This window comes from Limulus polyphemus, unplaced genomic scaffold (assembly GCF_000517525.1).
Source record: "Limulus polyphemus unplaced genomic scaffold, Limulus_polyphemus-2.1.2 Scaffold1146, whole genome shotgun sequence".
In the NCBI taxonomy this organism is placed as follows: Eukaryota; Metazoa; Arthropoda; class Merostomata; order Xiphosura; family Limulidae; genus Limulus; species Limulus polyphemus.
Window position 1 is genome coordinate 151,430 of NW_013666756.1, and position 11,376 is coordinate 162,805.

The window sequence follows — 11,376 nt, forward strand, 5'->3', positions numbered from 1 at the left end:
TAAAGGACGGTCTCTTGTCTTTCACACAAGGAGGATACATTGACCATCGACTTAATCAGCCCCAGACAATGGCAAGCCCCTTACAGACTTGATGGCAGCAATACAAGAGCACCAAAAGAAACAAGAAGAACGGGAAGAGAAATTACAGCAATGGTTGGAGGAAAAATGAAATAAACAAGAAGAGAAATTACAGCAGTTGTTGGAGGAAAAAGAAAAGAAACAAGAAGAAAGACAACAGCAGTTACAAGAAAACCTACGACAATGGCAGCTCGAACAGCAAAGTAAACAAGAGAGACTACAGCAGTGGTTGTAAGAGAAAGAAAATAAACAAGAAGAGAGATTACAGCAGTTGTTGGAGGAGAAAGAAAATAAACAAGAAGAGAGATTACAGCAGTTGTTGGAGGAAAAGAAAAGAAACAAGAAGACGAATTACAGCAGTGGCAACTGGAGCAAGAAAGGAAACAGGAAGAAAGTCAACAGCAACTACAGGAAAATCAACAACAATGGCAAGAGGTACAAATGGAAAACATTATATATACTTTATATATAATGAAACTTTATACTCGAGTGTATAGGTAGACAGAAGCTCTTTATCAGACAAGTGAACCTACATTGTTTGATAAAATCACATGACTCGTCTTTTTTAAAAAATAAAGTAGACAACATTAATGACATTGATGTACTGGCTCTTAGATACTTGAAGATAAAAGTGTGTTATAATTAAGAAAGAAACAATTGCGTTTGTTACATATCTTTCTTTTCTCTTGTTCATATAAATTTTAACGTTCTCAGTTTTTCCTGAAAATGTATCTGTCGCACCATCGCCGTCCTTCGGTCGTGACAAAAGGCTTTGTTAAGGGCGTGGGCCACGTCCATATCAAGGCCTTGCTGGATTTTGGCTTGGCACGAGAGAGCATTTTACTGATACTGTTAAATATGTTTTCCTAGAATCTACAACTAGCGAAAGATAATACAGATAGAGTGTTATATTATATTTGCAAGAACATTTGTTCCTTATAGCAAAGCAAAGTTGGATATTATTCATTGACTGTTACTGATTACCATGGAGATGAAGTTCAATATGATGATAACATGAAGAAACGGGAAATCGTTATTATTTTCATCACTTCGATGTGTTTAGTGTATATGATCGAAAACCGTGAACATGGAGAAACTTGTCGTTAACCTAGGTACACCCTCGTCTCCTTATTTATAGAAATAATTTAACTTTTAATAGTTTATTATTAATTCCAAGCTATCGTAATTGTTTTAAATATATCTCATAGAGTTATTCATGTAAAAAAGGTTTATATAAAAAGTCAAATGCTTGATTTATCTATAAGTTTATAAGTTATGTGCAGTATGGATATGTCACTGTTTTATAGGAAATATCACAGTTTTACCTATTATATTGACTCCCCAGTGGCACAACGGTATGTCTGCGGACTTACAACGCTAGAATCTGTGTTTCGATACCCGCGGTGGGCAGGCCACAGATAGCTCATTGTGTAACTTTGTGCTTAATTACCAACAAACAAACAAACCTATTATATTGACCACTATCGTTGCTTTGGGTTCTTGTGCTTTGAATAGATGTTAAGTACATTGTAGGTTGAATTAATTTTTTGTTGAATCAGCTTTAGTAATGTACATTGTAATCAGCTTAAGTAATATAGACTGTAATAAGCTTTAGTCATAAGGAGTATAATCAGCTTAAGTAATATAGACTGTAATAAGCTTTAGTCATAAGGAGTATAATCAGCTTTAGTAACACAGATTGTATTCAGCTTTAGTCATAAGGAAAGTAATGAGCTTTAGTTACAAAGATTTTAATCAGCTTTAGTCATAAATATTGTAATCATCTTCAGTCATAAGGAGTGTAATCAGCTTTAGTCATAAGGAGTGTAAACAGCTTTAATCATAAGGAGTGTAATCAGCTTTAGTAATAAAGATTGTAATCAGCTTTAGTCATAAGGAGTGTAAACAGCTTTAATCATAAGTAGTGTAAAAAGCTATAGTCATGAGTTTTCTCATAAAAGATATAATTTTGTAATTAATACTGATCGTATAGAGGGTGATTAAATTATATTTCTAAAAAATTCAATTTGACAATTGATCTTGGCATTTTCGAAATACCGTGAGAAAATCGATAATGTTATACTTTCCAAATGATCATTTCAATTACTATATTCACACTCGAAGTCTAAATAATCTTATAGTTTCCAAATGGTCATTTCAGCTACTATATTCACACTCCCCCGATAAAATTAATGTATTATTTGAGCCATTATAAACGTGTTTCTTGATGTTTTAAAAAATGTTATCTATTTTTCGTATCTCGTTGTATTACCTATCCATTTTAAACAGATTTGTGCAGCATTAGAAGCGTAGGTTTTTATTATTAATGCTTTGGAATTGAAAGAATTGTTCTTCGAACAAACAAAGAAATTGAAAATAAGAATAAAAACATCACGACTAGATAACCTTGCGTGAAATGTACAAGATCCCCTTAAAGATTATGTATGTAGACAACCCATTGAAAAGGTGTGGCCTGTAGACGATCTAGTGGGTCTAGTTTTTCACAATAAATATGTAGTTAATTTCCCATGAAGTATAAATAAGGTAGAACACTTCGCCGTCCTTGGTAAGGTCTGGGAAACAGACGATAATTAAACATATTATTAACTTTATGATGGTTTGCTATTGTAAACAAATCTCCAAAGGTACAATTTTGATTTTAAAAAAATGTCCTTATCATTTCAATATGCAAAGTTTGTCACAATACCAAGAGATAAAATAAATTCTGTTAAATTTGTTTTAGATGCTTATCAACATAAAGAGATCGCTCCTAGAGTCCTTATATTTAACGATGAGAACACTATTACTAACGACAATGCAGTTGAAGAGGCCTAGTTTATTTATTAAGAAAGTTACTTTATTTTGGGGTTTAACAAGTCCAGTTTGACGACACTTTAAACGTGAACGCTTTAATAACTTCAACATTACGTCTTATTTGAAGAGGCCTAGTTTATTTATTAAGAAAGTTACTTTATTTTGGAATTTAACAAATCCAGTTTAATTGAACACTTTAATGAACTTAACATTACGTCTTATTTGAAGAGGCCTAGTTTATTTAGTATGAAAGTTAGTGTATTTTGGGGTTTAACAAATCCAGTTGACGACACATTAAACGTGAACGCTTTAATGAGTTCAACATTACGTCTTATTTGAAGAGGCCTAGTTTATTTATTAATAAAGTTACTTTATTTTGGGGGTTTAACAAATCCAGTTTGACGACACTTTAAACGTGAACGCTTTAATGAGTTTAACATTACGTCTTATTTGAAGAGGCCTAGTTTATTTATTAAGAAAGTTACTTTATTTTGGAATTTAACAAGTCCAATTTAACGACACTTTAAACGTAAACGCTTTAATGAGTTTAACATTACGTCTTATTTGAAGAGGCCTAGTTTATTTAGTATGAAAGCTAGTGTATTTTGGGGTTTAACAAGTCCAGTTTAACGACACTTTTAACGTGAACGTTGTAATGACTTCAACATTACGTCTTATTTGAAGAGGCCTAGTTTATTTATTAAGAAAGTTACTTTATTTTGGAATTTAACAAGTCCAGTTTGACGACACTTTGAACGTGAACACTGTAATGACTTCAACATTGCGTCTTATTTGAAGAGGCCTAGTTTATTTAATAAGAAAGTTAGTGTATTGTGGGGTTTAACAAGTCCAGTTTAACGACACTTTAAACGTGAACGCTTTAATGAGCTCGACATTACGTCTTTGTGAAGGGATTTCGTAACTGTCCGAATCACAGAAGATTAATTGTCGAAATTAAAATAACTTGTTTTGTTTTAAACTATATAGAACCAGTTCTTCTTTTCTTGACCTAAAAACAACTTGTTCATTGTGTGTTAACTTTCATCTTTTCTTTTGTAATCCTGTTAGTATAGAAAACTTCGTTTAAATGAAGAAAAAAAATCTATACGAAAGAAGCCCTTCACAACATCGTCCTTTTACACGTTTTTACACAGTAAAAGCATAACATTGTAACGCTTGCAATACGTATTTCAGCTAAACGAAAACAGTTCAGGAAATTGTAACCATTCTCCACTTCAGTTGTCTATGTGTCTAGGAGCATCAACTATGTATTCAAGTGTGTTACAAATATTGTTACATTATTTTAAAAGTGGTATAAGTAACACTTTTCCTTATTTCATTATTTGCTTAGAGGAAATACATATTGAAAAAACGGAACACTACAGTTATTTATGACACATATTTACATACCGTTCTTAGACTAGTAGTAAAATTAGTGCAGGAAAATGTACTGATTTATATCGCGAAATAATTTACCATCTTTGAACCAGTTCCATATAAACGATGCACATCGACTTGTTAGACCTGAAACAAGTGGATGGAAGTATATTTACGGCACCATGTTCAGTTAGTCTTACAGTATTGGTAAAACTCACACAATTATTTATTTGGGATAATGTAATCAATTATTGATATTTTTGAAGGAAATTTTAGGTTGAATTCATTCGCGAAAAAATATTTCAGTTATCTTTATCAGAAGGTGAGTTGTAAGTCAAACATATAATATTATGAAATTCAATAAGAAAATATGTCTTAAAGATGTTTATACTTATGGGACACATCATATATGACACATCTTCAAGAGACAATAACTGGTCAATTAATCCACGTTGTGTTTTCAAAGGGGACTTATAAGTCTGATGTTTCATTTCAATATGCACTTTATACACAATCCAAGTTCAGCTCTAAAATTAGCTGTTAAAGTAAGCTTTTTTTTACTCCTGTAAAAGTTATACATGAAAAATTTCATTTTTCTATGTCGAAATAAAGCTCTTGTTTTAGTAACAAAACAGTCTTGGACAAAAATAAAAATTATTTCATTCTAAACTATATTAAAATGAGGGACTAGATATACAAGATTAAGTAAGTTTAACTCTTTATTTAGTTTATATTTTTATTGAAATTCTATATTTTAATGGTTTAACTCCAAAGTACGTTAGACCAGGTTCTCATACAAAACTTTGTGTAAGATTAAGTTCAATCTCCTCCTTAAAAAAAGTAATGAAGCTCCAAAAAGATTGTTTTTAGTGTTGATGAAAAGGTTTCCCAAAGCAAGGTTATCTTACTCTGGGCCATTTCATTTAGTCCTTGATTTGCACTTCAAGAGTGTTTTCAACTTGTCCATGACATTGGTCACTCTGAGCACTCAGTAGAAACAATTAAAATTTTCAAGTAATTCTTATTTCATGTCTGTAGTCCATATTGGTGTATAAAAGACATTTTAATACTATAAATAAACGATCTTAAAACACCACATTTTTTTTCGGTTTATGATTTTGTAGAACGCCCCCGAAGAAGCTGTAATATGAAACGTTGAGTGCCCAGTTAAAGAAATATAACAGATTTGATGTTATAAGGTCATTTATTACTAGTATTAGAATATTTCCTATTTTTGTTGGTTGTGGTCTGATCAATCATGTCTATGTCTGACAATCACTGAAAGTTTTAAGGCAATGAAATTAGTTACAATGGAAAGAAGAAAGTATGTTATTCTTACTATATATTCGGCTTCGCAGTTCCCCCCTCTTTGAGTTGGATTCAAACGTTTTAACTCCAACAGGATTCTCATCGTGATTGCATGTACAAGAGTTGCATATCATGTAAACATCACACCTTAAAACCTTGCACTTGCAACTGAGCTAAAGTAAACATGACTTTCAGACGTCCCTCCAGCACTGGAAACAAGTATTTTTAGGTAAATTACTTTGTAAAAGGCAATGGACTTTCACAAAAATATTGGTTCAAACGGATGGGAAGCACAAATTTTCTAATGAACATTTCTCTGCAAAAGGTGAATTGATAAATGCAAAAATTTCCATTGCTCGAAGTTTCTAGTGCTAATTTATCATTAAAATGCAATTTTAGTGTTTCTTTTTTTTTGTTTGTTTGTTTTCCGGATATTGTGATGGCCAAACAAGCCACTAAATTCTTTTCGATAAAATCTCGATTTTAGAGTTAAATCTTATTTATTATTCTACTGTTTTACGTATGATGTTTTATTTTTTATTTTGATATGTTATAATACGTTAATTTTATTATTTTAATATGCTTTGTTTTCTTGTTATAAAATTCTTTCTAGCATGTTACATTTATTTGTTTAATTCTTGCGGGTTCGAATCCCCGTCCCACCAAACATGCTCGCCCTTTCAGCCGTGGGGGCGTTATAATGTTACGGTCAATTCCACTATCCGTTGGTAAAAGAGTAGCCCAAGAGTTGGCGGTGGGTGGTGATGACTAGTTGCGTTCTCTCTAGTCTTACACTGCTAAATTAGGGACGGCTGGCGCAGATAGCCCTCGTGTTGCCTCGCGAATTTCAAAACAAACAAACAAACAAATAAACATTTGTTTAATTCTAGTATTTTAATTTTATTACTTATTATATTTATATACTATTTTATTTTATTTTTGAATTTTATGTTCTAAGTATCTGTAATCTATAATTAATGTTCTAATTTTTGTTGATAAAGAAGGCAATATGCTCTAAAAACCATGCTCTATGAAAAATACACCCTTCCCTCACTGAGGGCCCCTCACTCATTAGAAATACATAATACTACAGTCAAGTTGTTTGTTATGCACCTCTTTTGATTCATAATAATGATATTTAAAGTCTATTTTCTCGTATGAATCCAGCATACGTTCAATTTAGAATACGATTAAGTTATTATATGTTCGTATACAAATAACTATGTGTGAATATCAAAACATAAAAAAAATGTAGTTTTTAGACAGAACATGACTTTTGCCAACCATTGTACTTTGACCAATGACGTAACCACGCCACGTGGCGCAAATCCTATTCGGTAACTAATTTAAATTATTCGTTGGTTGGTGCTTAAAAAAAAATACTCATCTCTATGCCAGCAATAATACGTAGATATTATTATATTATTATTATATAAATAAAGAAATATATTTCACTGAAGAAAAAGAAAAACTTTCTAGACTTTAGAACATTTATCAATAACTGCAAAATATTTACAAAAATAATCAAACTTAAATGACTGAGGCATGTGATTAGGGTGTGATCTTAATTACTATATACGATAGTAATTGTCTAATGTTTGACATAAGAATATATTTAAAATTTCTATTTTAACGTTCATAGCTCCAAGTGGTCCCCCTGTGGGTCAGCGATAAGTTTATTGACTTACGACTCAAAAATCTGGAGCTCGATTCTCCCCGATGAACAGAGGTCAGATAGCCCATTGTGTAACGTTGCATTAAGAAAACAGCAACAGCAGCGACATCTATTGCAAGTCTGCCTGTGTTCATCAAGGTTAAAGACAGTCTGATAATCCTGATGGATGGAGACAGACTTACCTGTCACAAGCTTTAGGGTTTTAAAATATTTTTAACTTCCTGATTTAAATTAGATACATGTTTTGTTAACAGCCCCATTCAAAATAAAAATGTTTCCTGTTTCAGCTTAAACCAGGTGCATTTCCACATAATGTATTTTACATTAGCTCAATGATACCGATTTCATTCTTTTGTAACGTAAAGAATTTCAACTTAAATAAGTTATATTTTTATTCTTGTACTAACTCTTGCTGTCTGTGTAACATTTTTTTTATCAAGAGAATTCACAAACTGTATGTTTACAGGTAACACTTTCGTCGTGTCTTTACAGCTTTTAAATCGAGCACTGAACCTGCAGAACGCCCGGTTAAAGGTTTTTGTTATTTTTACTTCCGAGAGTTGAGAACGCATTGTGTTCGAGAGGTTCTTTAAAACGAACGACAAAAGCTGTACTAAGAAATAAAGAGAGACACTTCAGTGTGTACTGGTGTCTTTTTTTGAGGTGTTTTGTTCGAATCCTTAACTCTTCTCACTTACTTAGTATTTCTGTGTTTGCATACTTGATGAGAATGTAAATATAAAGAAAATAACTTGAATTAAGTTATACTTTTCAAGTGGTTAAAATTCAAGTTTCTCGTGTAAAAACTTGACAAAAAATACCGACACGAACCACGTTTTAGAATACACAATTTAAAATCTTTATTCTGAGACCGTTAACTGTTTCAAAAAATAGAGACGCTTAAGTGTCTCGGAACCGGTACATAACTTAATTACTTACGCATTTAAATTTTCTACTTACAGGAATTCAACTTTAAATCCGCAATGTTAAAGCACCTGATGAATCACTGGAAGACACATCGTCAGAGTTCGCCTTACGTCGTTTCTGATGATCCATTTTACTGTACAGACTTATCGTCAGGGTCTTCGTGGGACAAAAATATTTATTCCGTTAATCGAGTGAATCCCATTTATCAAAACTCTGAGAATAGTGATTTAGAGGAGTGTTCGTCTGAGAGGGATTGCGAAAACTGTCAAGCAAACTTTGATTTGAAAGATGTATATAAACCACGGTGCTCTACTTGTGGCTCTTACCCTCCCACGATATCGTATGGAATAACGAGGACATTTGGGGACATTACGCTCCCCCTTCTCTATTATCTTCTGAAATTTATCTACCGTCTATGGAAAAGAAGGCTTCTGATGTAGATGGATTTGACGTCTCTCTCAAACCACCTTTGAACCGATGTTTAACAACCAATGCTAAACTTGCTAATAAATAACGCCATTTTTATATGGTGGCCAAATTAAAAAGGCTTACGAAGATTTCAGAACAAAAAAGGCAAGAAACAGTTTTGTGTCCCGTGGTCCTGTGTCATCGGAAACTGAAGACAGTGGTATTCAAATAGGGAATTCTTGTGCATCAAGCTTAGAAAATGAGGAAACAGATGCTATATGTTATTCGCTTCATTTACCTGATAAAAATGATATATCTTTAGTTGAACCCGTTATTTGTCTCAATCATAGTCATCTTCCGGTTTCAAAAAGAGTTGCTAAAGACCACGAAAGAAACTTGAGTTTCTTTAAGCCTTGTGTAGGCAGAGTAACAGAGCAACAAGCGAATTCATCAAGCAGTAACAAATCAAAGGAGCCACCAGACTCATTCAACAAAACCCATGAAAGTGAGTCTATGGAAGAACAAATGAAGACTAATGAAGATAGTAAAGAAGATACTGAAAATGTGTCAGATTTCGATGAAAGTCTTAAATCCGAAGCCGCGTTTACAGCTAAAAACAAAGATTTAAATGGAAGTCAACAAATTCTGAATGACGTTACCTTTGAGAAGTCGACCAGTCGGACTAAAGAAACGTCAGGACTTAAAACACAGAAGAACAATATTATAAACTCAGATTCCCAGCCGGAATTTACCTCTTGTAATTCTGAACTACCTCATAATTCATCTGTGAAAGGACCCAAGTTTCCATTTTCAACAAGAACGTCGTCGCATGCTTGCGATCAAGATGAAATAGATCGTCTTAAACAAATACAAAATATTACAACATCTAATAGGTTGGTCCTAGCGAAGGATCTGTCGCCTTTAAAACGAGAAGATAACAGAGGCAGTCGAACCTCAGAAAAAACTGTTTCCATCCTAAAACCAGTTTCCAATAATAGCAGTTCTAGCGATTGTGTTTCAGAATGTCCCGTTTGTAGACAATCACCACAAGACCAAAAACACTTATTTCGAAAATTTGCTTCAGAAGACAAAGGGACAAAGAAAAGAGAAATGATACACCAAAATACTGCTAACTCTGGTATGTATGACTGGAATACAAATCAAGGGACGTTTCAAAATCCGGAAAGGGAAGCACCAACAAAAAGAATACAACTAAACGACACAGCCGTTAGTCTGTGTGGTCAGTGTGGATTTAACAAGAAAGGTCGAGTGTCCAAGCAGTGTGAGGAATATTATAACAGCCTTCAAGAAGGGAAAAGTCGACAACGACCTAGAGTTTCAGGGGGATGCACATATTGCCAAAAACAACGTAATCAGGACCTCCATGCAGAGCACAAGACCAAAAACATTTCCTGTAATGGTTGTGGAGTCGGGAACTGTAAACATTTGTCAAATATGAACACGCGAGTTAACTCAGTAAGGTCAAGTTGTAAGAACCAAGGGTATAATTCTGGAGGCTCATCAGTTGGGTTCATTCGAGATATTGATAGAGATATAGTTCATGACAGCTATCCTTCTTCTGGCACGTTCCAGTATCGATATCCTTACATGGATTCTTGGAATTCCAAGCAAGGAGTAGAACCAGAAATACATAGATATGCCAATGATTCAAGAGGAACTATCAAAAGTGAAAATCAATGGAGTTTTCCAATTTCCCAGTGCACGTGTAATCATCATATTGGTCACTATGGTCATCGACGACACATAACGTTTGCTGAAGACTTGGAGCCGCAAGAAGGACAGTGTAGTGAAAAACTTAATCCAATATTCCAAAAGAGTGGCGTTGGGTTTGAACCCACAGAGCACATAATGGATCCAGAGCCTGTTTTTCTCAGCCCTTCTAGACTCCACGCGGATTATGTACGCGGTGTCAAACATAAAAAATCACTCCCAGAAGCAGATGATTTCCTGGCTTACAGAAAACGTCAGCCGGATTCTCAGACTCAACATATTAATAATCCTTTTCAACTATCCCAGGTAATATAAAAATTCAATGACGCTTGTGTAAATGCTCAATGTTAAAAACCTTTTTAGTAAACAACCAGATATTTTACACAATTCTAGAAACGAGACTGTTCCCACTCTCAAATATACAATAAAATACCAACTAACTTACTGTACAGGATAAAAGCTTGTTTGTAATTAAGCACAAAGCTACACAATAGGCTATCTGTGCTCTAACCACCACGGGTATCGAAACCCGGATTCTAGCGTTGGAAGTCCACAGACATAACGCTATGCCACTGGGGGACAGGATAAAAGAAAAAACACAATTAGACTAGAAACACTCTTGAATATATCAGATTATTTTCAGTCTTATCGGGTTTTGTCCTGTACAGTCAGTTATTTGGTATTTTAGAGACGGGAAACAGTCTCATTTTCAGAATCCCTGATAATGAAATATTGGCATTTTGAGTTTGTGTAATATATATATATATATGAATATTTTGTTAGTTTGTTGTTAAGCATCGCGGGTATCGAAACTCGACTTTTAGCGTTATAAGCTTTCAGACTTATTGCTGAGCCACCGAGAGGGTAGGGGGACGGGAAAAATTTCTGGTTGTTTAATATCTAACCCATATAAATGCCAGTGTGTGTCACGTCACGCTTGATTTCTCGAAATAGAAGGAGTCATAATAACCAAAATGCATTTATCCAGATAGAATAGTTCGATTACTGTCTGCCATTTACGATTTTAGTGACGGGACTGGAAGGGATCCGTGAAGGGG

General features: G+C 33.8%; 1 protein-coding gene and 1 long non-coding RNA gene across 2 annotated transcripts in view; both read left to right on the forward strand.

Annotated features, from left to right (window-relative positions):
• The window catches only part of LOC111086499, a 19,492-nt gene extending 10,667 nt beyond the window's left edge, over window positions 1–8,825 (forward strand). The window contains exon 3 of the long non-coding RNA XR_002611215.1: window positions 8,215–8,825. This is a non-coding gene — a long non-coding RNA (uncharacterized LOC111086499). The remainder of the gene's footprint in view (window positions 1–8,214) is intronic.
• Window positions 8,826–9,037: 212 nt separating this feature from the next.
• Window positions 9,038–11,376, forward strand: part of LOC111083008 — a 5,509-nt gene continuing 3,170 nt past the window's right edge. The window contains exon 1 of the mRNA XM_022389575.1: window positions 9,038–10,624. Within this exon, the coding sequence (XP_022245283.1) occupies window positions 9,101–10,624 (1,524 nt within the window). The 5' untranslated portion in view covers window positions 9,038–9,100. The remainder of the gene's footprint in view (window positions 10,625–11,376) is intronic.